This window comes from Caloenas nicobarica, chromosome 1 (genome assembly GCF_036013445.1).
Source record: "Caloenas nicobarica isolate bCalNic1 chromosome 1, bCalNic1.hap1, whole genome shotgun sequence".
Taxonomy (NCBI): domain Eukaryota; kingdom Metazoa; phylum Chordata; class Aves; order Columbiformes; family Columbidae; genus Caloenas; species Caloenas nicobarica.
The window spans coordinates 175259215-175286045 of record NC_088245.1 but is presented as its reverse complement, the minus strand read 5'-3'; the positions used below and the strand labels follow the sequence as shown (position 1 = coordinate 175286045).

The window sequence follows — 26831 nt, the reverse complement described above, 5'->3', positions numbered from 1 at the left end:
AAATAAAATAAATATGGAAATAAATAAGCAAATACATTTCAAATAAAATATGAAACAGACAAAGCTTCAAAATCAACCGCAAAACAGAGCAAGTTCTAAAATAAACCTCTTCTTAGTTATCTTAGATGTTTAAAGTTGTAACATTTTATTTCTCAGATCTAACTTGTCTTTTGGAAGTATTATACTTTCACAACTATCTCTTCCTTCAGAAGTCCAGTAAGATCTTTTCCTTATCACTAGAACAGCAGTCATGAGTATGATTACATGACCAACATGCTCGCCACACCACTTAAGTTTCTTAGCATACCGTTGCATCAATCAGTCTTACTCACCCCTGGGTGCAGTGTATACTGTCTCCAGATCACTGAGCTATTTCGTTTGTTTTAATGTACACAGAGCATAATGTGAAAAATTCTGCTCAGAAGAATCATATTTAAGCTTGATGGGACTGCTGAACCCTAACCTAAATTTAACACATTCTGTACTGAAAGGCAAACTGGAATTACTTTCTATGACTAGTTTTAAAAATAGTTGAGATTTCACTGTTGAATTTCAACATTTATGATATTAAATATAATCAGGAAAATTTCAACATTTATGATATTAAATATAATCAGGAATTATCTACTAGTAATACTAGCCATGTGTCCTTGCAACACTGTTCAAAACAGTGAGTTACTCTTACAGTAAAACACTTAGCAAAAGGCAATTTCTTAAATGAAAATAAAAGGCTCAGTGCGATTAGCTTAAGAGATCTTAATGCATGCTGAGCAACTATGCACATTCAATATCTGATAGAAAAATCAGACTCGACAAGAAAATTTGGGTGTCTAATTCTGACCCTAGCAGCTCTCTAAGTTCATACTAATAATAGCAGACACCATGTACTTTAAGTTACACCAGTCTGCACTGCTGCCTACATTAGCCCAAACAATACCTAACACGTGGACCTTGCCTAAGGAGATGCTCAGGACAGACCTTCTCATCAGTGGAAGCAGGACCCCACCATGCCACGACCAACCGCACAAGCCATGTTGATGACAAGGAGTTTATCTTCTAGCACAATGCATTAGTGCTACACCCCTGTACATGGAAATTGTGGTACCTGACAGCTCACTCTCAGTACCAGCATGGTGTTTCTCTGACTGAAATTTTGAAAGTATCTGCCCAGCTCCTACAGGACCAAAGATTCATGTAGTTGCAATCTTGAAGACTTTCACATCAAGGAATAAATACTAAAATCCAAGTAAACCCAAACGGAATAAGAAAGATTCACGTGGAGGTACCTCATGACCTCTTCTGGTTAGAAACTCTCTCCCATCATGTGCTAGATGATGCCTTAATGACATCCCTCACTGTTTTATTTCTCATTTAGACTGTAAGCAGCAGGGATACAGTCAGGGAACTGCTTGCTAAGGAGGAGCCTGGCAGTTACAAACTGTTCATCTCTTCTGCCTTCTATCAGGCTTTTGTCTAAAGGCATTCCTACAGAATATATTCACTTCTGTATATATGCCATAGGTCTCTGTGGGATAAGCTTCACATTGATTTGGACTGCAACTGCACTAGATTTTCAGATGGTTCATTGCAATGTATGGCATCTGTTTTTATCCTGTAAAATAAATCTTCAAATATCATTAAATCAGATCCTAAGCTGTTTTCATAAACAAAGGGATTGTCCAGTACTACCTGAGGACTTGGTTATCAACTTGAAAACGTAAAGCAGTTTTGTGTTAGTAATAAGAGAAGTCACGTTGGTCTTTCTGATAGTGTTGAAAATTACTTTGAACTTCCTTCCTATGACTCTTTAGCTGTTAACTCTAAATCAGTGCATGTTCTTTAGGCAACATGAATAATATAACTGTGGCCAGCACTGTGTCTTTTCTTTACGGTAGAATCCTTAGTATATTTCAGTAAGTATACATAATCCTGTACATAAAGCACATGTATATATCTGTACACGTATCTACACATGCATAAGCGTACTGACAAGGCGACATGATAAGCGACATCATATTCTCCTTGCTTGAATTATTTTAGGCCTAAGTAAACTAATGAAACTAAAATAATTTAAAAAAACCACTCAAAATTAATAGAACTGAAGTAAACAGCTAAAAAATACGAGTCACTAATCTTGACTTTGAGATGATGATATATTATGAAACTTGATCAAAGTGGCCAGTTCATGGAGTTTCTCCTTGCACAAAACAGTTCTGTTACAGTTTAAGACAGTGTTGCTGATGTGTTGTTAATTTTTTTTTCCAGATGAACTACTGTCATCACTAATGTTTACATTTAAAGTGTTCTAATCTCCAAATTAGATCACCTTTCAGGTGAAATAACAGACAACACTCTTAGGATTTGGTTCTCTGATCCTCATCCTTAACATGAGGCAAAAGGGTGGGCTTTTCAAAAGCACTTAGTATCAATTGTAAAATTCCCATGGATTTTAATGGAAGTGTTTTGCTAACACTAAACTGTTCTGATAAAAATTTTGTTCCCCTATGAGCTTAGAATTCAGTTACCTTGTACAGCACAGAAGCCAGTGCAGCTACTTGTAGATCAAATGTTACACATAGTTTTCGAAAAACAAGCGCAAGCTGGTAGTGCTATGGCTGTTACCTTGGCAAATAAGAGTCACTGTAAAATAATGATGATAATCTTAAAACAAGTAAAGGGAAAGCAAAATCAGAGAGCAGTTTAATATTCACCTTTTACAAGAAGAAGATGTTCATTTCCAGCTGTTTCCATTTTTAATTGATGATTTTTTTTATGTAGTGAGCAAAAGCCAGGCAATATTCTTCAGAGAAGTGCTCCTATTCTCTTAATAAGAACTATATGCTTCTTATTGGTCTACTGCACCATGGGGATGAGATAAAATACGAAAGCAAGGATTTCTTTATTCTAGCTTGGAAAATTAACTGTTAAGCTCAGTGGGGGCAGAAAGGAAGGTGGCATTTAGATATAACTAATTTAGTATCAAACCAAAGCAGAGAGCCTACTCAGAGAAGAAAGAGACCAAAAGGAACACAAAATTGTACCTGAATTATTTCTGAGTCAATTCCTGTAAAAGCAGAAGAACTTTCTTTTATGCTTAAATGGATTACACATTTCCTTTTATAATATTCACATTGTTCAGAGTTTTAAAAGATCATGTAATGAACAACAACTGCTAAGAAAGAAAGAATGATTTTTTTTTTCAATACATTAAAGTGCCAGGCTTGCCTGAAGATGGGGCCTGGACTGCTTTTTGAAAAGCAGATTATGGGAGAGATCCTCAGTTGATATGAAATGACATAGCTCTGTTAAGTTTATCATTCAATTAGAATGTAATGTAACTATGATTACAATTTGCTTACATTACCATATGTTAATAAAATAACAAACACAACTTGTAAATTTTCTTCTTTGCTTTATTTTGACTGCTTTTAATTGCTTGGATTTTCTTTAATTGTAAAGATTGTATGTTTGAGGGGATAAATTCTCACTTGTGCTGTCAGACCAGGCTAATCATTCTCTGCTTATCCACGTTTCTAAAGACCTAAGATTTTGCTTGAAAAGAGGCTTAGAAGCAATTGTCTTCTGTTCATTAATCCATAAACATTTGATTTCAAATCAGATTGCCGGCAGACATAACCTCTTTGCATTGCTACAACAGAGACTTGATTTGATTAATCAAACAGCTCTGATTCACTGAATTGTTTCCAGAATAGTTGTTCCTGACAATACTATTCAAATAGCTGCTGAATTTGTATTGGCATTCTCAGCTTTCTAAAATTGTTATGTTTTCCTCCAGGAAAACATCGAAATTTTATATATAATTCAACAACTACTCTGCATAAGGGCCACTGTATCTAATGTACATAGTCTTTAATCCATGTTCTATTCTTGGCTTTGAAAATAAGTGTCACCTCTAAGATGTTGTTTCTCTGTACCTCAGTTTACACTCTAATGAAACAGCAAGAATGTAATTTCTCTATTCTAAAACACTTTCAAATTTATATAAATTATACAAACTTTTTTATTATTATTTTTAGGAACTATGCAACATTATATGTCATATACCTTTTTTTGCCTGTTCTGTTTGAAATAGCTCTCATTTATACAGAATTAAATGGACTGGTTTAGGAAATAGGAAAGCTTTATAGTTTCAGATTCCAAAACCAAATGTGCTAATTAAGCCTACATAGTTAATACTAACTGTTGCTAAAACAGCACAAGCCAGTAACATGCAACAGATGTATGATTGACTTCATAACAAACAATGGTTACTCTGTGGGAGTATTTGTTCATTCTCCTGTGAAATAAAGCAAAGGTGAAAAACAGCAAGCCTGCAATAAGGGCAAGAGAGAGGAAAAGGGTACACATACTCTTGTTACCTTTGGTTAGACAATAGGAAGAGAAGACAAAGCAATTTAAAGAGATGGAAAAAGTAAGTCTGCAGCCTCAGCAAAAAAAGCAAGAGTCGCGAAATTTTCATCATTCGATTTCTAAAAAGTGACAGTTCCCAAGCCCCAGAAAAACAAAACAACAACAACAAAGACAAACAAAAAACCCAAACAAACAAACAAACCAAAAAACAAACTTCATGGACTTCAAAGATCAACTGGAATCAAGGACAGAAAGCTTCAGGGAAGTAATAAAAACTGTGAAGGAAGCAAATATCTGTTTTTTTCCTCGGCTTTTAAATACTGCAGTTCCCAAATGAAGGTTGGTGCAAGTACTGATGCAACCAACTGCTTCACCCTGCTGGTTGACCCTGAGGAGCACTGTGTGACTAGCCCACCAGCAGACTCCTCTGAACCTACAGAGACTTTGCCTTTCCAGGAAAGAATATTCACAGTTAAAATGGTCAGTTCTTCAGTATTGTGTCAAATACCTACATTAACTGAGAACAGGCAGGAAACCTCAGCCAGCCTACAATGACTCTGCCAAAGTGCAGATTGGTTAGATTACTTTATTTCTCACTTCCCATTTGACACAATATGTTTCTTTTTATGATTCAGAGTACTGAAGGATGTACCTTCTGGTATGATCTTCATCTAAGCGCACCATATTGTTTTGGTAAGCTTCTTAACAAATACTTCTATATATTAAACTGTGTATTTTCAGTATTCCTGGGAGATAAATTAGGTTACAATCATTTGGTGTACGTGCAGCCTCCTCTCATTCACCATTTGATAAGACGATACACTAAATCACTCATAGGATTAACTGACAATGTACATATATTTAATAATTTATATGTATTAACATAGGAAATATGGATGTTAGTACTTGCATCAGTGACTTGTTTATGATTTGTGCTAGATTTTCCTTGCTGAAGTTTTATGTATTTATTGCATTTTGAACCACAGTGTGTGTATTCAATGGTAATTGCTTAAAGAGTTACAGAACAGTTGGTGATTTCTTTTCAGATTTTTGGCAGAGGTTGAAGTCTGAGTACTAGTGGCAAAAAAATGCTTGTTTGTTTTAGGAAAAAAAAAAAAAAAAGGTGAAACTTTTTTTTATTATTACACTGGTAAAAATGTGAGTTATTTCCCTAGAGAAAAGGAAGTAAAATGAGAGGAAAAAAGGATGACACTATTTTAAGGAAGAGGTGCAAGAGATAGTAAGCCTTTCCCCATTAGCAATCTTGATTCAAAACAGGGATGTGGTCAAAAGTGAAACTTCTTTTAGACTTTCAGCTACTCTCCACTGGGCTTTTGTCCAGCATGCAGATTAGCTAATACGCTATGTTAAAAGAAAGGTCCAAAACTTGAAACAGTGGGAGTGCTGAAGTCAGAACGGAGTTGCTTGAATGAAGTGAACAAGGAAGTCTGAACACTGCACTTATTAATTTTTGTTTTTATTAACAGGAAAGATGTGTCTCATCATACACTTGTATTCATCCAAGCATTCATCACCTGACTTTTTAAATGATGTTACATTGCTTGGAGATGATTCTCACAGCCTAAATTGAAATAAAAAGTTTCAACTCAATTGAAATGCAAAGACAAAATACTGCATTCCTTTCCCAGCTGAGCTTTTATTTAGTGTGCCAGATTAAGAAGCTTGCTCTACTTTACTGGATCAGAGTCAATACAGTTTGTCCAAGAAACTCAGAGATAAGGGGAAAACAGGTTTGATCAGGCAAAATTTCCAATAGAACAAATGGGTATTTTGTCCAAGTATGTTCTGTAAATTTATCACAACATTTTTGCCTCAGCCAAGCCTGCAAACGTGCACTGCTGCTTTCATACCTACATTTTGGGACAGCTACACCAATCCAGAAGACAGTAAAAACAAATTTCTCCCTTTCCGATGTTTGTTTTTATCAAGCTTTAATCAAGTAGGAATCCCCTAAAGAAAATTTACACAGCAAATTCGAGTAGCATAATCTGAAGCTCCAGTGGGTTTGGATTAAGTATAATGCATCCCACCATTGAGTTAAACTACCTCAAAATACCATAGATCCATGGACTAGAAATGTGATTCTTTCATCCCCCGCACTTAGAAAATAATGGCATCTACTTTATAACTGTGAGAGTTCCTGTTAAGGGCGCAGACGATCCTAACAACTACGCTCAGAGGTATTTTATTTCTTAAAACAGTGGATGTAGCCTGATTTGCATATTCAACTGTTTTCATCAGTATATGCCTAAATTATTTTTCTATAAATTTCATACTGTCCTGCTGTTCTTAAGATGTCAAAGTATCACAAATATTAAAAACTGAAACTCAATTTACATAGCTTAGAAATTACATTCCGAAAATGTTTATCTTTAGACAATACCTAAGAAATGCTGTGTATACGCAGAAGTAGCTCAAAAGTGGGCCATGACAGAAAGTGTCCATGTAGTATCAGAAATTATTTCAATGTGCTTAAAACTACTCACTACAGGTCACCCTGAGAACAAAGTTAACCAATAAGTCACAGCTACATTTTAGGTACACAGCTATAGTAGAAGCCATGCTTATAAAAGCATCAGACAGGCAACTTGATGGTTAAACTGGTAACTGTGGAAAGGGACTGAGGTCCAGTTTCCCTAATTCTTGCTATTTAAAGTGAAGTAATGCTTCATATTAAAAACCAGAGATTACTCAAGAAGCAGTGAGAGAAGGATGGCTGCTGCAGAAAAGAAAAAGAGGGTCTTGGAGATCTCTGAGTCTCCTGCAGACTGTTGCTTGTGGGAGGTAGAAAGAGGGATTATCACACAGACATGAGAAGACACATTCAACTCTTGATTATGAGCAAAAACATCAGTGAAATAGCTGTAATTTCACAAATATAAAATTAATGGGTGAGAAAGAAATTAGCTCAGATAGCCTTTACACAGAGATCACTACATGCAGCTCTAACCTCAACAAAAAAAAATAACTTGGGAGTAAATGATATTAGCATCTTCTTGGCCTTTTTCCATGACTATAAAATGGCATTAGTGTAAATGTGACTCAGACTTGGGATCCCTGGTCACTGTCGCAGCCAAGAGCCTAAGTACATGAAACCTCCTTGGCTCTGGTAAAGCACTAGTGCTAAATTCTGGGAAATGATAACACTGATTCATCTCAAAACAGTCTATATATAACAGCAAGGCTAGGCACACATAAAATTATGCACTATCTTGCCTCAAGGTTAGCAACATATTCCTAGTAGAAGGAAAAATGTTATTTTCGTTCCCTGCAATCATGTGATAAATAGCTGTAGGGCAGATTCAGCAAGATCTCGAAGGTTGTGATTTTACAATATAATGAATGTATGTCTAGCTTTTTGCCACCTGAAAAAGTAGCAAAACAAAGTAGGACTTGTCAGTATTTTGCTTATGGCAGAAATCAGACATTGTCCAGAACCCATTATGAGACACACTGCTACCTTCTTAACTAGTTTGATTATAACATTGACTCCAATACTTCAACAGCTCAGCTTTCCAGCATAGGGCATAATTGGAAGCAGCAGCCAGCAGGTATCACATGTGAATGGGAAATGTGTCCCACTTAGTAACTACTGACTGTGAACCAAATATGTGGTCTTGTAGGTAGGTTTGTGGGGGAAAATAATAATTTAAAAAAAAAAGTATATTCAGAACGAGAGGATCCTTAGATGGGTGAAGCATCTGTGCAGAATATGAGGCAAACAAATTACCTAGACATTTCAGAAGCAGAAAGTAAAAAAAAAAAAAAAAAAAAAAAAAAAAAGGTCATTGAGTTTAAATCAAAAAATGGAGAGAGGACATAACAGGAAAGGAACATTTTCAGAGGTATAAAACAACTGCTTATCCAGATTGATTACCTAAAATAAACAGCAAATCTTAAAGGTGGTTTTAAAGGAATGATAACCCTTCAGATGACAGCAATTCAAACCTATGGATAATTTCAGGTGACACTTTAACAAAGGTGGTAGACATATACTGAGAAGTGCATTCTTAGGAGCAGGCAGACTCAAACAGCAGCACAAAAATATTGGAGAAAGCAACTCAGGTTCAAGACTGATCACCTTGTTTGCAAAGAAACTGGCATTTTTTCCTATTCTACTCATTCATTTTCAACATGGATTAGACCATGGATTGCATGTTTTATTCTGATCATGCTTCATATAAAATACTGTGTTTTACTGAAGGAAAAATTGAATACAGGCACATCTATACCATCACCATCATGACTTAATGGACTGTGTTGAATTAATGTTTGATTTTGATGCTTCAAATTACTCCACTTTGGAGGGATGACTGAGTTATACCCATTGTATGCAGCTGCAATTATTGATGCACTCCTGCATAATTTGCAAAACAGTAGCACCAGCATTGAGGAAAGTATGAAAATGCATTGGAATTATACCAGATGGTAATGCAAGCCTAGCTGGTACTTTTAGGAGTACCACTGCTAATATCACCAGAGTTATCTGTGAAAGGCCAACATGAACTCTAATTCAGCCACAGGACCAAATTGTATGGTTTTGACAGACAGCAGGGCAGAGATTCACTTTGTGTCACTTTAGAAGTGTAAAAGGACCTACAATAAGTACACAGGTAATTTATATCCTCAAAGGCACCTTTACATTGCAAGACAGTGTAACATGATTTTACACTGAAGTAGGTAATGCAGTATAAAATCCTGCTAATGATAAGGTATTGTAGTTTCACCTGTACATAGCCAGTTGACATCAGCCCCAGGTGTATTGTTCAGGGCTGACCTGGACCAGCTACATCAAGGTACAAAATACCTGCTTCTCGTCTCCACGAGGATTTTACATTTAGACAGATACCTCACAATAGGAATCTTGATGTAAAACATACCTTTTTTCAGTGAAGATAAAGCCTTAACAAAAATCAGAAAAGGGCACATCTTATTTAAAGAGTAATGAGTGCACAGCACAGTCCAAATGTGAGATCAAGTCTATCTCAGTCAATTGAGTTGTGCAGAATAACAAAAAACCTAAATTTCTCCCTTTATATTTTAAAAGATTTCTAATAGCAGCAAAAATTACAGGAGAAAATGTCAAACAAATTGGCTTAACAGATACGAAAAGTCATATAATTTTTTTGTGTTTACAAGATTGCATCTTCTGGTGCAAGAGTTAATGCACTTTGTGAAAGTTATTACACCGTGGCTTATAAGCTTCAGCTGGATGTGGTGGCAGTCCAAATTTCACGACAGAATGCTAACTTATCTTTGCTATTGAAAAAACTAATGAGGTGGTAAATAGTTGCAGTGATGTTACATGCGGTGATATGCAGGTTTCTCAGGTTTCTCATTATCTATGTAACTGTACACACGTAAAAGTAATGAAAACCCAAAACAGGCAGCAACAGCTTAAGGCTTTAAAATGGGAATAGAATTGTGCTAGTGTTTTATAAGGGAAATATGATCAATTTACGCAATTTCAAAAAAAGTCCCTCAATATTTCAGCTAGGGTTTTCTGCTCTGTCTAAGGTCCTGTGGGCAGCGCTTAGGTGAAGATCACAATTAAGCTAGCATAGCCAATTTATTCTCATGCTGGTTTTATTCTAGTTGAGGCAATGGCATAATGTTAAGCAGTCTTAAGGACTCTCTTTGTTATGCTTATTGGCTATGGCTTTTAATTGAAGGTGCTATCACAGCATCCCTATCAGACTCCACATGTCAGGAGCAGGAGCACACAGTGAAGAGGGCCCTCCTGACCTCCAACTATCTTTACAGAGGACAGCAGGAAGTAAGATATAACACTCTTCAGTAGCTAGAGGCTTCCTAAAATGAACTTCAACAATACTGAATATGAGCTGGGCTTGTATTTAGCAGTAGGACAAGAAAATGTTAAAAAACACCAAGTGCGAGATAGTGCATGCAGAATGTTTTTTAATGTGGTCACCACTGATCCAAAGAATGAAAGTTCTGAAATCAGGAATTACTTCTGTGACATATTTATGACAGATAAAAATCATACATGGCAACAAGAAGTACTTTGTCTGGAGCTGATCTGCACCATCTATAAAGCGTCTTAGTAGGCCTTGCATGACACTGCTCTGCTGAAAAGTGCTCAGCATGCTGCTTTAAACAAGTAGATTCAAGGATCACTGACATTCTGTATATCACAGCAGCACTGCCAGCTTTCCTATTAAAAGAATAAGTTTTCCTGCAAGTCCAGACATCCACACTGAGCTTTTAACCATTTTGAAATGTAAAGATACATAAATGTTTTCATCTCTCATCCCAGTCTCCCATTCAAATTGCTGAATTCAAGAAGCACTATCCAGTCACTGAGTTGCAATCTCCACTGCTCTGCTTTGTGATTTACATTTTTTACTCTTGTTTTCAGAATCAATTTTCTATCATAAGTCTCAGTGAGATACCACACCTATTATAAATTGTGAATGCATTATGCCATCTGTGAGAAAAGTATGAACAATCTTATAAAATAAAAGCAAGCAAGCAAAACATATATTAAAGAATTATTTTTTCTCTCTGTTTTAACTACGACAGATCAGGATGGCTACAAAAATAGCTGGTGAAATCCAGCAGGCTAGCTGGTGCTACAGCATTGCACAGTACTCCAGCAGTTGTAGGTGAAGATAGGTACAGAGGATTTTGGTTGTGTGTGTCTATAATGCAGATGTTAACTTCTCTGAAGGAAAATGATTCATAGAAGCCATTATACCATATGAAAGTACTTTCACTCCTCCTAAATGCACATCTAGGTTGCCTATATAATATCAATTATAAGTGAATCAGATTTGGTCAGTATTGACATGCAGGTGCATAACACTACAAAACCAGCCATCTCTTTTCATCCTATACCTGGTTTTAGTACTTACAAGCTCACTAAGTTAAAAATACTTCAGATTTTGACAGTCAGCTTAGGGCCAGATACATTTACTCCCTCAGTTTCAGTTATAAGCAGAAGGACCAGTCCCAGCTAACATCTCTGCAAAACCACAGTTAGGAAGCTAGGCTCTAATTTCTCCTCTTCCAAACCTTTAGCTCAGTTTTGCAATCCAGATGTAGTATGCCACCAAGCTTTAGAGGGAAAATGTGTGTTAGATATTGCAGGAATAGATTTTCTTCTCAGATTTGTATTAATTACTGTAATTCATTCTAATTTGATACTTTTAAATCTACTGGAACAAATCAAAGCAAGTATCTATCTAGGTTAGAAAGTGTTTTACTTCCTGTATTATGCTTCTATCCAGATATGCTTCCAAATTTTGAATCTTAATGAAGCCAGTTGGTTTATTAAAAGTTTTTACCTGCAGCAACGTGTGGTTACAAGTTGGGTGTGCTACAACAGATCGTGCCCAAAACATGCTACTTCTCTACTGTGATAGTATTCATTTGAGGGTAAAGCTCAGATTTCTAATATGTGTATACATATGTTTTACAAAAATAAGCATGCTCAGAGAAGGAAAAAGGATTTTAAAAAGAGAAATAAGAAAGGGCAGTGACAATATCTCATTAAAAAAGAGATGTATTTAAGCATCAGCCAAATGACGCTTTTTTTTCCTATCGTTCATAATAGAAGCTTGAAGACTAAAATACTCCACAAGCCACAAGTTTCTTGGTACTCTGTGACAGATTAGAATATTTCTTAACTAATTGCTGAAGCATAGAAGACCTAAGCCTAGATTTGGGCAAAGCTGAGTAATAGTGAAATCCAGGGATGCTCAGCAGGGATGCTATCAACAGACACATCACAGAACCACAGAAGTGCATCAGTTTCTTAAAACTCTTGAAAAGCACCTACCGTTTTGACATTTTCTTAGTCCAGATTTTGAAAAAACACATTAAGAAACAGAAGTTCTGATTTATAATCAGGGAAGCAGATTACAAACCCCAAAATGCTACAAGATTCAAATTACTTGCTGAAGGCTCTGGACCACACCTTTGCCTAGAGGCGTTTTGTAAGCCTACACAGCCCACCCAGAAGTGGTCCTGCATTACTGGTTAAGTATTATGGATTGCATGAAGTTCGTTGCAATGTATTAATTCTATAGCAAGAATTAAGAAAAACAAAAGTAAGTGTATTTAAATCTCATTCATACAACATATTTTCATCTCATTCACACACGATTGACATTCACACAATTCATAGCGATGGTCGCCTACAGCTTCATTGTCCACCTGGCCTGTACCAATACACTGAACACTATGGCCATCAGAAGTCAAGACAAACAGGATCAGTGCGAACCAAGAGTGGCTTCCTTATGCTATATCCATGTTTCTCATCTGTTTCCACAGCATAGGCAAGCATTGTCATTTTCAAGTCACTGCAGCTTGAGGAAAAAGGAGTTGTGAAATAAAAATAAAATGCCAATCATAGTAGCGTGTCACCTATCTTGTCTCATTTTGTCTTTCTGCCTATTGACAACCTCATGCTCCTGTAGCATACGAAGGTAAAAAAAATCGGGTGTTCATTTCAAACTGAAATGTTTGACAGATGTAACAGCTTTCTGAAATGAAACTGATGAAATCTTAAATAGGAAAGTCCATCCCCTGCACAGGGGAGAGAGTACATTTCAACAGGCAAGGTTTACTGTCCTCAGACAGATGCAGATTTCATTTATTTTTTTATTTATTTGGCAGTTGTTAAAAATATGTGAGATGACTAGGGCTTTGCTATTGGTGCATAATCTACCTCCTGCTGCTCTGGATGCCGCAGACTTCAATGTGATCCATGTTTCAGGGTCCTGTTGTCACAAACTGAAGGCAATTTCAAATTCTCTTACTGGTAACACTAGCACTTCACCGATATTTTGACCTGTATTTTAAAATGGTGAAAGTGAAACAATCTGACAAGTGACTGAAAATTCATACCGCTATAGACACATGCCTAAAACAGAGAGGTAAAAGAAGTATTTTTACACTACAGTGTGAACAGCCAGATATAACTGAGGATAGAGATCAAAAGTTTACAACTGCCTTTTTCTCTACTCACACTCACAGAATGAGGTATCAAGGAACATTCAGCGCTGAGGAAAACCAGAAATACTCAGCACAGCACCAAAACAACATAACTGGCATCTCACTGCACCGTCTTCTTAAAATAGACAGCTGCATGAATGGCCAGATAACAATTTAATAAAAAACAAAAGTATTTCTGTTGATTTGGGAGCCTTTGAATTTGAGCCATAATCTAAAGAAGACTTCCCCAAAGGCAACTATGCACATTATAAACTTTTGTGTGCATGGAAACTGTTCAAATTATACCTTTATTTAAAGAAATACATACTCTTAAAACTCTTCTCTCAGCTTCAGTGAGAAAACTGGACTGGATCACGCTCTTCACTGGTGAAGTGAAGGGTATGGATCACACTCGATCATACTCTTCACTGATGTGGGATGCATCTCATCCAACTGTATCCATCAGCTTTCGCAACTACTTTAAACTGGCATATTTTCTTTAGGGAGGAGTAAATCGTGAATTCAGTGAGGCAGATTAGATTTGACATGCAATTAGAAGTCAGACAAGACGAATCCCACCATAATGTCAACAGAAGCAAAATCAGGTATTGTGTTCACGGGCACTACCAGCTAAGTATACTGCTGAAAATTACACAAATTATACTTTTTGTGAACATCATTTGCAGAAATCAGACTAGATCCACAATCAGAAGTTGGGCATCTGAGGTAACTATAATGTTCAGATATATTCATTCCATGCTATAAGCAGAGAGACTGTCACAGAATCACAGAATCACACAGAATCACAGAATGTTAGGGATTGGAAGGGACCTCAAAAGATCATCTAGTCCAATCCCCCTGCCAGGGCAGGAACACCTAGGTGAGGTTACACAGGAAGGCGTCCAGGCGGGTTTTGAATGTCTCCAGAGAAGGAGAATCCACAACCCCCCTGGGCAGCCTGTTCCAGTGTTCCGTCACCCTCACTGAGAAGTTTCTTCTCCAATTTAAGTGGAACCTCTTGTGTTCCAGCTTGAACCCATTACCCCTTGTCTTACTGTTGGTTGTCACCGAAAAGAGCCTGGCTCCATCCTCGTGACACCCACCCTTTATATATTTATAAACATGAATGAGGTCACCCCTCAGTCTCCTCTTCTCCAAGCTAAAGAGACCCAGCTCCCTCAGCCTTTCCTCATCAGGGAGATGCTCCACTCCCTTAATCATCTTTGTGGCCCTGCCCTGGACTCTCTCCAGCAGTTCCCTGTCCTTCTTGAACTGAGGTGCCCAGAACTGGACACAATATTCCAGATGAGGTCTCACCAGGGCAGAATAGAGGGGAAGGAGAACCTCTCTCGACCTACTAACCACCCCCCTTCTAATACGGTCATAACAACAGTATTCCCAAAACCTAGCCCACTGAATGGAAAGCTACTAAAACCAGGGGTTGAATATCACTCTCCTTCAGGCTCTGCATCTTATTCTATCCAAGAAGGAGGTGTTCTCTTAAATCAAATTTTACTCGTCTGCACTCTTTTCTGGAGCTCCTGGATGCCCTCCTGTAAAAGAAAACTTTTATCAACACTTTCTTCCTAAAAATACTAGAGGAGAAGAGAGAGACTCACATAAACCTCAGTGGTGAAAGTATTCCACCATGAAGTTCAGTAGCAAACCCTTTATTTCTCTTAAGTAATCTGAGTGAAAACTCTCTATAATAACCTGATGTATAGGTCATATATGAAAACATGTATCATGCAGATCCCTTTACATCAGGAACACAATTGCCTCCATAAACTCATGTGTTTTGAAGGAGTACAGATTATGAGACAGAAATTTGCATCTATCAGCTTTAGCCATTTAAAAGATATTACTATTAGCTACCACTCAACCAGAGGCCAGAAGAACGGCAAATAGCAATCACAACTAAAACATGGAGTTTGTCTGACTTTTCTCGGTGCTATATTACGATATAAGGCACAGGCTAAAGTAGCTCATTTGATCAAAAATATTGTACAGGCAGAAATTTAACATTTTTGAACAATTAAGAAAGCCAATTACAGAGTTTTCTTAGGAGTAACACATGAAAGCCTAGGAGGTACTAGGAATATCCTGCAAAATTACTAATAAAAGCAATCGTGTCTAACACTTAATTTTGCTGGAAGGAATGAAGGAGAATGGATGAATATCAGTTCAAGGCTACTAAGTGTTTTACTAATCAATATCAATAGCTATCCTCTTTCAGCTATCAGCCAGTGAGAATATCCGATTTAATTTTTTAGAGTGAGGAGAGGATGCTTTTTTAAAATTCTACCTGGATCTTGTTTCTGCAAACCTGGGGGAAGAAACAAAGGAAGGAAGGAATATCTAACAGCTGATCCTCCACATTTTATCAAATTCACCTCAAAATAAAATGACTTTTAATTCACTTGACTCACGATTAATTTTACATATTTTTTAGATTTTGGAAATATTATCTCAACATCATCTTATTGCTTTTATAAAGAAGTTAACATCAGGAAGAGCTGCAGATGGTGTAAATCAGCAGATTTACCCCAGTTTGGATTTAGCTTCAAATGTTGAACTGCTACTCTAAGAAAGGGCTCCTTTTATTCCTTTTGTAACAAGAAATGTGCATATTCCAGAACAACTTTCAAATAATAATATTAATATTTGTGCACAAAAAAAATCAGTGTGGCATTTTGCAAAAGAAATGGCAAAACTATAACTATAAAACTCTAACTACAGAAACTACGCACAAACAAATCCTGACTAATGCTGAATTACTCAGTTTTCCCTCTGTGTAACAGAAGATACAGGACAACCCATGCCAAGACTTTAAAACAAATATCCCCCGCAACTCACTAACTGCCAAAGAAACAACAAGAAGAAACAAAGGATGGACAATTTTTGAGACTGGTACTATTTGGATAACTCCATATGCCTACGAATAAGATTTTTATCCATCTTTCTCTGTATTATCACACATAATTCATAGTACTCACAAACCTGAAAACTATATCGAGAAATAAGGATAAATCTTTCCAAGATTTGAAATTCCATATTTTTTTAGTAAGGTTTTTGTTATAGTGGCCCCAATGCTTCTGTAAATCCTTAGGACCTAGGAATAATCTACACATGGTTTTGTGTAACTACAACAATGCTGCTATACAAAACAATTTCATTTATTTATTTGAAGTTTTCATAATAGCACAACCAATGTAATAGTGCATTAATACCAATTTAAGGTGTCTTCTCTCAGTAATGGCTATTTTTGTTTCCAGACAGAGTTTACAGCTCACTAGAACACAATCCATTACAACAAAATTATTGCAACTATATCATAAGAATTTTTAATATGATATTTAATTACAAAAGAACAGTTAAGATGATATGCATTTTATATCCAGACAAGCACTTAAAATCTCAGGTAGGTAAGATGCTAAAGCCTCTTATGTTGCAAATGTCTAGCTAAAAGATGCCAATGAAAATGAACAGAAGATGCCCCCCTACCCCCACACTGAAGTAAAACATGATAGCATCCATTCATTTCTTATCTACAGTCTGGGTAATTTTTTTGCAGTCAATGGAATGTTATCTTATGTAAACTAGAAATGAATTGATTAAATGGCTACATCGGTCTATTGGGATAACTCATTTTATATACATTCTACTATAGGCTGGTCATTCCATCCTAGGCTAGTCAAAGCATAAATAAAAGAAGAACAAAGTAATGTATGATTTTGTGTGTGTGTGTGTTTGTTTTTTTTTTTTTTCCTCCAGCAAAGATATGGGCATTACAGAGTGTATGTGAGATGGCTGTACTTGAGAAACCTTCTGCCTATAGATTTTACAGACCACTGTGATCATTTGTGGGAGAAGTGATATCAAGAATTCAAGTATCACCTGCAGTTCCTGTTACATCTTTCAGAATATGGCCATTTGACCAGTTACATTCTGTATGTTTGCTGCAATTAAATGCTAGAGTAAGAAGATAGACAGCATCTCCTGAAACTTGAACTCAGCTATTCTTGAACTGAATTTGCCTAGATGAGGATTGGTCCATTAGGTATTATGTATCTGCCCATGTATAGAATATGTATAGATGAACAGTTCTACTGCAAAAATATGATTCCTAGAACTGATGAAGCAACCTTACTTAGGACTTGAAACCTGCACTTCAGACAGGTAGACTGTGCCTGTAAAGAATTGCTGAATGTAAATAGGTCACAGTTTTCATATCTTAAACATCTGTTGTTTATACCCAAGAAAGCACATCAGGGGCAAGAAAATTAATTCCCCAATTGCTGTCAACCGAGTTAGGGAACAGCAATAAACAGCTTACTGTAAGCCTCTAGCTACAATAAAATTGCTGTCAATAAAGTGTGGCTGATATGGTTTTGCTGTGCTAGAAGAACAGATTATTCGGAAGTGAAAATCTGAAATGGAAACTTAAAAGATCCCTCCTTGTTCCTATATACAAAAAAACATTATCACAAAATTCCAATAGCATTAAACTCTCAGGAACTGGTTCTCACTCCCATGTGTGTCACACATATATTAAATGTTTGTGAAACTTTGGCTTTGCACATTCAGGACAGATGAGACAGCAGAGATTCTGATAAAAATCTTTTGCATGGGAAACTTTAAAAGAGAAATGAAACTTGCTAAGCTTTTATTGTCTGGATCTGTACACATAAAATGTTCCCTACCCTAGTTTAGCATTTCTACTGTCACTATTGAAAATGGTATTATAGCTTAGGGTTATGTTCAGATTTCCATTATAACCCTCAGTTTTCACATGCTCTTAACTTTCTGAAAAATTCTTCTTTTCAGCTGAAATTTTCCATGCTTCGTCTCAGCTCAAAGATGAATTTCTTTAGACAGTTGAGCAAAATCCGTTAACCTATTTTTCAGTTATACAAGGATAGAAAAAATACACTGTACATTTTCATGATTTCTAATATTTTAGTATAGTTGTAGATATATAAATACATAGAACTAAAAAAACAATTGAATTTTACATGCAGATGTTTTCCCAGGTGACTAATCCTCACCCAAGACTAATATCCATGCTAACATATAAAACAAGTTAAGCATAAAAAAGAAACAATGGAATTTTATTTTTTTATACTAAGAGGTAAAACAAGGCCACTAAAAAATAATACCGCACACAGAATTATGGAATGCAATGGTTACAGAATTTTAATATTTGCAGGTGACGTAGACTCTGCACTGCTGCTCCAATGCAGATTTCCATCAACTTATGCACCTTGAAATTGCCACTCTCAGCGTATCAAATTAAGAATCATTAATGTTTTCAGCTTTTCTTTTCTCTTACATAAACCCTAAAGTTAACAAATTTAAACACCCCAGAGTAAGATAACATCAATTACATTTGTCACAGAAAGCTTAAGTGATGTGCATTGATCAGAGGGAGCCTTGGCTACTCATTCCTTGATCAGGCAAGAAGTCCATTGACTGAAAAAGGAGTAAAGCAAGCTCCACAGAGCTTACGTTATTGATTCCATGATTAAACATATATCTTAGCATGAAATGTATTTAATGTGTCAGTCAAGCCCCAAATCCTTGATTTCTGCCAACAGAGCACAGAAATAAAAGGACAGAGTTACCATATATTTAGCTTTCCCGAATCTACTAGAACTATGCACATTTCCAAAATTTATAAATTAACATCTTGATTCAGAAAAGTGCTTAGAGTGTGCTTATGGCTGTCTTTCTTGAAGACAACATCTGAACATTTGGACTCTGAGGATCTGCTTCAGTCCCACCACTTTAAATGAAAGTTGAGCACGTGCCTAAATGCTATTTGATTAGGAATGAAGACTGAAGGTTTTGCCCATAACCCATAATGATACATATTTTTTAAACCTGTGTTGTCATTGCTGTACTTCAAATCTGGTTAATCGAAGTTGTTATAATTTAAAACTGGGATAACCACGGTAAATTGGCCATAATTTCTTTTATTACTTGATCTATTGTTAAGCTAATGACACTGAGTAGGAGTTTTTTTCTCTGTTTATTTGCATTTTATAAGAGGTCTTTCACATAGAAGAATACAACATGTCGTCTTCTACTGTATTTCTATGTAGCTGTTCGGTGTAGAGACTTACTAATTTGAAGCGCATTTTCAAGTTCAATCAAATACTGAAAAGAACACTGATTGAGGAGCCTGCATAGATTTCGGTATTCTTTATGAGTCATAACACTGATTTTGGAAGCTTAGCTATAGAAGCTGGTGGTGTGCAACATCCTTTCCGTACTACTAATTATGTGAATTAGCATTTAGAACAATCCCAAATTCAAGTATTCAAAAATGCTCTTTTCAGAGCATCCACCAGGTTTACTGCAAGATAGGCACTTGAAGAAGGCTTTGGTTTTTATTATATGCTGGGTACTTCTGAAACATCAGCCTGTGCAATTCAAAATGACATGTCAAGAATTAACCACAGAATTTTCACTAAATTTATTGACAATTGCACAGAAGTTGCCCAGCAAAAAAATATTAAGAAATTTGAATTGAACAATCTATTTTTGAATTCTAAAAGCTTCCTGACTTAGGACCCAGTTCTAACTGATTTCTAGGGTCAAGTTCCCATTAAAAGTAACAAGATTTTGCTTGAATGAAGTCCAAGCATGGACTTAAGTCTCAGCTCTTTATTAATATTAATGTATCTGCAAGATACATTGCATGTGTATTTACCTTGGACTGAAAGAAACTGTAAGTAAAAATGGAGGATGCTAGTAATTCTTAGATGTATATTAATCTTATATTACTTCTTTCCCTATGGTAACATCCTCCACAACAATTCCCACATCCTTTACAAACCACAGAAAGAAAACTTGGCAAATATGTAGGTAACTTAATACAACTTCTAACATTAGGTACAGAGAAAATAATTATGTTAAACCTCAGGAAAACAGTACAGTGGCACAGAACTAAGTATCTCTTCTTAAGGGAATTTTTAAAAATGGTTTTCAGATACTATGGCATTAGCACACACTACTCATTCAGTAAGATTAAGTGTGGATACTTTGCTTAAAGGCCATACTCTATAAGAAATCTATAGAAAGAAAAGAGCTATGAGAGTCTATTTAACCTCTGTGCCAAGGAACATTATCTAAAAGGCATCCAAATTTCAGGAACTACAGACAGAATAATAGGAAAGCTGCTAATGATTACTTCCATTGCTGGCTGTACTCCTCCAGCCAAAAGAAACAAGGGGACATAAAAAGGTTACGTCCTGTAACACTCATCATTGGGAATAGAAAGATACTCTCCTTCCCCACAGAGTAAAAATACACAAGCTCAGTTTAGGTAACTGTCTACCTAAGAGTTATATTTTCAGTTACATATAATATTACAAATTTTGCAGGGAGCGATCCAAATCACATGAGTATTTGCTAACTTCCAAAATGATTCAATAAGATTTCAGTGGAATTGGAATCAGGTCCATATACAGGTATAATGACTGATATCATTATTAAACTGAAACTAGCATATTTACTATAATGAACACAAATAACTCTGAAAATACTGCCAGTAGTTTTTGTTGGTTTTGTTTTTTTGGAGGGGGTGTTTTTTGTGTTTGTTTGTGGTTTTTGCTTTTTTTTTTTCCCCCCTCATATTCAATTTCACTGTGCAGAGTTTATACATTCGGTCAGCTAAATAATTTGGGGAGGTTTTAACTGTTTCTAGGTGCTGTGGGGGATTAAGTCTGAGTTTCCTAATAGAGTTGTAAAGCTAATTTAAGCTATATTAACATCTCAGAACAGAAAAAGAATGTGTGGGTTGGGGGTGTTACATTTTGTAAGTAAAGCTGGGAGAAAACTTCAGTCGAGTAACCACAGACTATGCAGAGTTCTTATATAAGTTTGTTGTTTGTTTTTTGTTTGGCTGGTTTTTTTTTTTTAAATTGTTTCTTTTTTAACTGTTTCTTTTTTAACTTATGCTGACAGTATGTATATGGTGCTGTGTAACAGCCTGAAGACGGCTCTGAGAGGATACTCTTCTTTAAAGTCCTTAGATAAGATTAAGGTTTTGTGGGAACCTTCTGCGATGTTTTCGTGTCTCGTTGTAAGTAGGAACTGTTTTAGAGCAGTTACTTTAGCAGAACTGCCTCAAAAGAGCTTGTTTTATTCTTAGCATCTTGTTAGTGTGACACCTTACAGACACTCGAAGTAAAGACACAGTTCTGGGAACGTCACATTCATCTCAGATAAGGCTAATGCAACAGCAAGAGGACGGCTTTATCCTAAACTTGGCTACTGTCAAAATCTTTTTGCAAAGACAAGCCTAAATGTGTCTCACTTGATTCTCTAGGATTCACATCCCTAATAAATTCAGACAAATCACCATCAGTTGGAGGGTACAGCACCAGCAAGAATATGAATGTGACTCCCAACACCTACAGAAGTCGGTGCAGCGGAAGCGAAGCGCTAAAGGAAGCTGCCCTGCAAACGCGCGAACTTAACTACTGACCGCTCTAGCGCAACTACCATTAAATAAAAGGTTCTTTGGCTGGAATATCAGCTTGATCCTTCCCTCCCCCCCCCGCCCAAACCACCTCCTCCGAGCCACTGCAGGGCTGGCCGCGGTCCAGCGGCAGCGCCGCGGTGCCTCAGCGCCATCTACAGGCTGCGCGCACACCGGGGAGCGCTGCCGACAAGACGAGCACCAACGAAAATAAATTAAGACAGCGCCGCATTTAAATCTTTATTAGCAAGGAATTATTAGGCCTAAGAAAACCTAATGCTGGATTTGGTTGAAATATGAGTTTCTCAGGCTCCTAATCCCTCTTCATATGGCGCATTTCACAGTTTAAAATGAGTTATGACAGATCACTTATGCATTACTAAGATGAGAAAATATTTACAATGGGCTGACTTTTTTTTTTTCTGCATAATTCAGATGTAGTCAGAGAACGCATTCCTTTCAAAAGTATGCTTTGGCCATTTTTAAAAATATGCAACAAACTGTCTATGCAATAACAACTTTAATCTATTACAACAAAATCATTTTGAACTCGAAACAGAGGAAGACTTCCGTATGGCTTAGTTATACCCTACCAACAAATCACGTGCTTCAAAGATGAAGTAGCCTGGAAATTTGTCTGTCTTTGTTAGGGAAAAAAAAAATAACTCGTATAGTGACACTAACTTAACAAGGTTCCAAATCAGCTTGAACTATAAAAGAAATCCAAGCCAACTCACTTCAAAATTTGAAACTGAACATACACATCCCTTCAGTCTCGAAACAGTCAGATTTTCTAACTGAAATTTGGCATATAAAAACCAGTTTTTCTTCTTCAATAACTTTTACATTTGAACAGTCAAATACTGGGGAGAAAAAAAAAAGTTGCTTTTTTTCGGCTTTTTTTATGCACATGTGTACATACTTGGATGCATAACAGTCCTTTAACAATCAGTATTCTTCAAAACCCAAAGTATCAGAGTCATTTCACAAATGCATGGTTAAGCCCCATGTAAATGATAAAGGGGTCAAGGGGTTTTTTTTGTTTGTTTTATGGGTTTTTTTCTTTTCTTTTTTCTTTTTTTTTTTTTTTTTGTTCCCCCCTGTAATATAACTAAATTAAATTATACTGAAACAAAAATAAAAACCACAAACCCACAGCGTAGTGGCACTTTTAATACTGGTTGATCGGGCACTTGTATGCAGTACTTATAGACCAGTAAAAGTGCTCATTTACCTGTCTGGTGTGTAAGGGGCCCTTTGTCTTGAAGCCTCCTTGGGAACTGCACTCTGAGGCACTGAAGTGATCTGAACTAGTGGAAGAGCGTTTGGAAAGGGTGTCACAACCACCAACAAAGGTGTTGTCCAACGGGAGCTCCTGAATCACATGGTGCTTTTTCACTGAAACTGGAGTGTCAGGTTTGAGATGAAAAGCAGACTGCGGAGAGGCAGATTTGTAATGCTTGGCAAGATCAGGACTGTTAGGCTTAAAGGTTGTTGGTGGTGCTGTGCCCCAATCAAATCTTCCTATACTCTGCTCCTCCAGCTCTGCTGGAAGGCTTATTGTCCCGTTGATAGGTTCATGAACTGCATCATCAGGTTTGGACTCCTCAATGGTCACAAAGTTCAAAAGAGAACTCTTTGGAGATTTCCTTTTCTTCCTTTTCTTTTTCTTGTTTTGCTTGTTCTCCTGATTGGGAGACATCCACTCAGCACCTTGCTTGCTCCTCTGGGCGGCTTTGAATCTGGATGCATGTCGACAGCGAACGAGAACTGTGACAAATATCACAACTATGACAACCATGGCACCTGCCACAATGGCGATCATGATTGTGAGATAGTCCTCGTTTTGGTAGGGTTGGCTGCTGTCCCCTATGTTCCGGTCTAAAGGTGTTTCCATAGTCCTGCGTATCAAGTCATAAATATAAGAGGCATTTCCAGCAGTATCATTTACATACAAAAATACAAGCACAAGAGTATGCAGGGATTTGGGATAACCCAAATCACTTATGTTGACAACTAAGCGATGCAGCCCCACATCATTAGGAGTCGGTTTTTCTTCAAGAGTGATATTACCTGTCACTGGATCAATCCGAAACAAACCCTTGTTATTTCCACTTACTATTGTGTACTTAAGCTCGGCATTCATTCCAGTGTCTATATCCACAGCAAACACTTCGGCTACCACCGATCCTGGAATTGCTGAGAGTGGCACTAGCTTAAAAGAAGTATTGGAAGGTGGGTAGATGACAACGGGGCTGTTGTCATTAACATCCATTACGTTTATGGTTACTTTCGCTGTAGAAGAGCGAGGAGGTTGCCCTCCATCCACTGCCTTAACATCAAAGGTGTAGGAGCTCTGCTGTTCTCGATCAAAAGAAACGTTGGACTTTATAACTCCAGAGTATGGATCCAGCACAAAGTTTTCATTGTCATTCAGGATGGAAAGGGTCACCGCTTTATTTTCCCCAGCATCTGCATCGGTCACTGTGATCACCCCCACCGTGCTGTACTTTGGTAAGTTCTCTGATACAAAAAACTGGAAGTGATTATGCGTAAATTTGGGACTGTTGTCATTTTCGTCCAACACGGTAACTATTACAGCTGCTTGACTCTGCAAAGGAGGGGTGCCATTGTCTCGGGCTGTAACAGTGAAAATGAAACGTTCCTGCTCTTCTCTGTCAAAAACCCTGGAGGCTGTCAAAACTCCTGTCTTTCGATCCAGATCGAAAAAGGAGGCATTAGGGCCAAGCTGATAAACAATGTCTGCATTTTTCCCACTGTCTTCATCTGTGGCACTAATAGTTGTTAAGTATAGACCACGACGGTTGTTTTCAGCAACTGACAGCTCAATTACAGGCTGGCTGAAAATCGGAGGGTTGTCATTTTCATCCTCCAGTTTAACTCTTACCAGGGCAGTCTGGTTCAAACTGGGCTTGCCAGAATCAGAAGCAACAATTTTAAAGCTGAATTCTTTGGTGCCCTCATAGTCCAACAAGGAAGAGGTCTCCAACAAATACTGGTTGTCGTAAACTGCCTTCAAGTGGAAGGGAACCTCTCTCTCAATGAAACAGATCACTTTGCCGTTCACATCAGTGTCCTTATCTGAAACCGTAATTAGGGCAATCTTTGTATTGACAGGATCTTTCTCAGATAAGTACACTGTGCCATTGATGGGACTTATTATGTACCTGAGGTCTATGTTAGGAGGGTTATCATTTACATCAGTAACATTGATGGTGACAGTTGCCCGAGCTGGTGTAGAGCTACCATCACTAGCCAGCACTGTCACTTTGTGAATAGCAGTTTCTTCTCGATCTAATGACCTCTGAACTGTAATCAGCCCTGTGGTGTTGTTTAAAGCAAAAAATCTTTTGGTTGCGGGGGCAACTTGGGCACCAAAAATATATCTGATTTCTGCATTGCTTCCTATATCAGCATCTGTAGCATGAAGCTGAATTACAGAAGTGCCTACAGGGGCATTCTCTGGTATATGAACCTCTACTTGACTCTCTTTAAATACTGGCCTGTTATCATTGACATCACTTACTGTGACTTGCAGGATGGCTGTGCTGGATTTCTGGGGGGTACCTCCATCCTCCACTTTGATTTTCATCACGTAGGTATCCTTTTGCTCTCTGTCCAAGTTCTGCTGCACGATCAGCTGAGGCCATTTCTCTCCTTCCGGAGTTTCCACAATATCCAGTCCAAAGACACTCTGTCCATTTAACAACTCATAGTGCTGCACACTGTTGAAACCTGTGTCAGGATCCGTTGCTGATGGGATTGGAAAGCGACTGTTGATCAGAGTATTTTCTGGGATGGAGATATTGATGACAGGGGATGGAAACATAGGTGCATTGTCATTAGTATCCTTTACAATGATTTTTATTTTGATCAGCCTAAAAAAGTCATTGGGGAGAATCACAACTTCAAGTTCAAAGAAACACTCATTTTCTTCTGCATAGGAAGCTCCAGCACAGAGTTTTTCTCTGTCTATTCGGTTAGATGTCGTAAAGATTTCCCCAGTGGTACTGGACACTTTGACCAGAGGGGCATCCCCTGCTTTAGATACCAGTCTGTAGACAAGGCTGGCACTGGTCCCTGTGGCAGCATTGATGTGAGAAATGTTCAGGTCCTTTGGTATGTTCCCTATGGGTACGTTTTCAGGCAGCTCCTCTCTAATAGTGTAAATAAGTTCTTGAGCTATAGCAGAATCCAGCCTTAAACAGGCAATCAAAGCGGTCAACAGGCAAAAATCCCTCAGGTCCATGATAATGTTTTTATTCTTTTTTCCCAGATTTTAGGACTTAAAGGTTTCCACAGAATGATGCACGATTTGCAAGAGGAGGCATGCATGGACTGCAGGATGCATTACATCTCATTTCTTATTTGGAGACAGCACTGTCAACACAACCACACAGAACAGCATTATTGGTTTTTTAGGCATGACAAATCCACAATCTCCAACTACTACTTGTTTTTGCAATGCATACTTGCAGCAGTACATTTTCCTACTGCTCTCTTTCACAAGCAATCCCTCCAGACAAATGCACCAATACCCCATTGGCTGTATTTGCACAGAGCGAGAATGGAAATAACTACTTGCAGGATTAAGGGTAGCCACAGTTTCGACACGTACTTTCTGAATAAATTCTTGGTACACCGTGTAATCCGTAACGTGCATTCCCACTCTACCCTCCTCCACCCAGTCATTTGGTGCAAGTAAAAAAATCTTCCTGCACTAGTTCTGGATTCTAACTGCTATGTCAGCTGCCAAATGTAATTTGTTGTTTGCTTCCATACATATTTTTTAGCTCTTGCTAACCAGATTTTTCTCTGCTCCTTGTGCCTTGCATTCCCCTCTACAGCTACCGTACTGGGAAATAACCACCCGGACATGCTGCTGCTGCAGCAGTCGTCACTGGCTACTTCACATCCCTGTTAACTGATGAGACAATAACAGGACTTAACAGTTTCTTACACTCTCAACTCA

The 26831-nt window shown here is 37.4% G+C and overlaps 1 protein-coding gene across 7 annotated transcripts in view; it reads right to left on the bottom strand.

Moving 5' to 3' along the window:
* The window catches only part of PCDH9 (protocadherin 9), a 680268-nt gene extending 654160 nt beyond the window's left edge, over positions 1 to 26108 (bottom strand). For 4 of the 7 annotated variants that reach the window (XM_065642195.1, XM_065642173.1, XM_065642212.1 and 1 more), the window contains exon 1: positions 23073 to 26108. In XM_065642195.1, coding sequence (XP_065498267.1) covers positions 23073 to 26108 — 3036 coding nt within the window. Of the gene's footprint in view, positions 1 to 16902; positions 16940 to 19700; positions 19723 to 23072 lie in introns of all 7 variants that reach the window. The other 3 variants (XM_065642204.1, XM_065642230.1, XM_065642184.1) reach the window with 1 other exon arrangement.
* Between the last annotated feature and the right edge of the window lie 723 nt (positions 26109 to 26831).